The following is a 585-nucleotide window of genomic DNA, read 5'->3' as shown; positions in this document are numbered from 1 at the left end:
AAAAAAAACGCACTTAGTAGAAAACTGTTTCTTTTATGATTATCATGCTGTAGTATACAACATCACACGTTGTATACTACAACTTGTTCTGAGGCGCGGGAAAGTAGGTCGAAGCGGCGACACCAGCCTAAAAAAAACCTAAAATAGAAGCAATTAAAATTAAAAAGGCGGAATAATTGTACCTGAGCTTGGCACCTTCACTGAGTGTCTTGAGTTTCTTCATCAGACGTTGGACATCGCAGAGGTCGGCCTCGTAGGGGGCCAAAAACGCCTTTAACGCCAAGTTCAAGCGGTGGCTTGCACAGCCAACAAGAGGAACGCCCATCAGGTTGGCTCAATTCTTGTTGACCGAGCAGTTGTCACAATTATTAATATTGTGGGTTAAATGATTGGGTTTCTATAACCCACCAATGACCAAGGTTGTATAAAAAAGCATGAATACATGTTGTAGGTACAACATGTTTGAATAGGGATTGGCTCGAAAAACAAGAAAATATACTGAAACCAAGTATAAGCAAATCCTTCATAAAAAGGTTGATGCACAGGGTTTGGTCTAAATTGTTCAATAAAAGAACACACTCCAAA

General features: G+C 40.0%; 1 protein-coding gene across 1 annotated transcript; it reads right to left on the bottom strand.

The window, feature by feature from the left end:
• Positions 1-62: 62 nt before the first annotated feature.
• On the bottom strand, positions 63-325 carry PPTG_18002 (hypothetical protein; the record flags this gene model as incomplete). Its single annotated transcript, XM_008915982.1, has 2 exons — positions 63-127; positions 196-325. 2 exons carry the CDS (start codon positions 323-325, stop codon positions 63-65), a joined length of 195 nt encoding a protein of 64 aa, XP_008914230.1.
• Positions 326-585: the final 260 nt, after the last annotated feature.

This window comes from Phytophthora parasitica (genome assembly GCF_000247585.1).
Source record: "Phytophthora parasitica INRA-310 unplaced genomic scaffold supercont2.77, whole genome shotgun sequence".
NCBI lineage: Eukaryota > Oomycota > Peronosporomycetes > Peronosporales > Peronosporaceae > Phytophthora > Phytophthora nicotianae.
The sequence above is the reverse complement of the archived record's forward strand: the minus strand, read 5'-3'. Positions and strand labels throughout refer to the sequence as shown.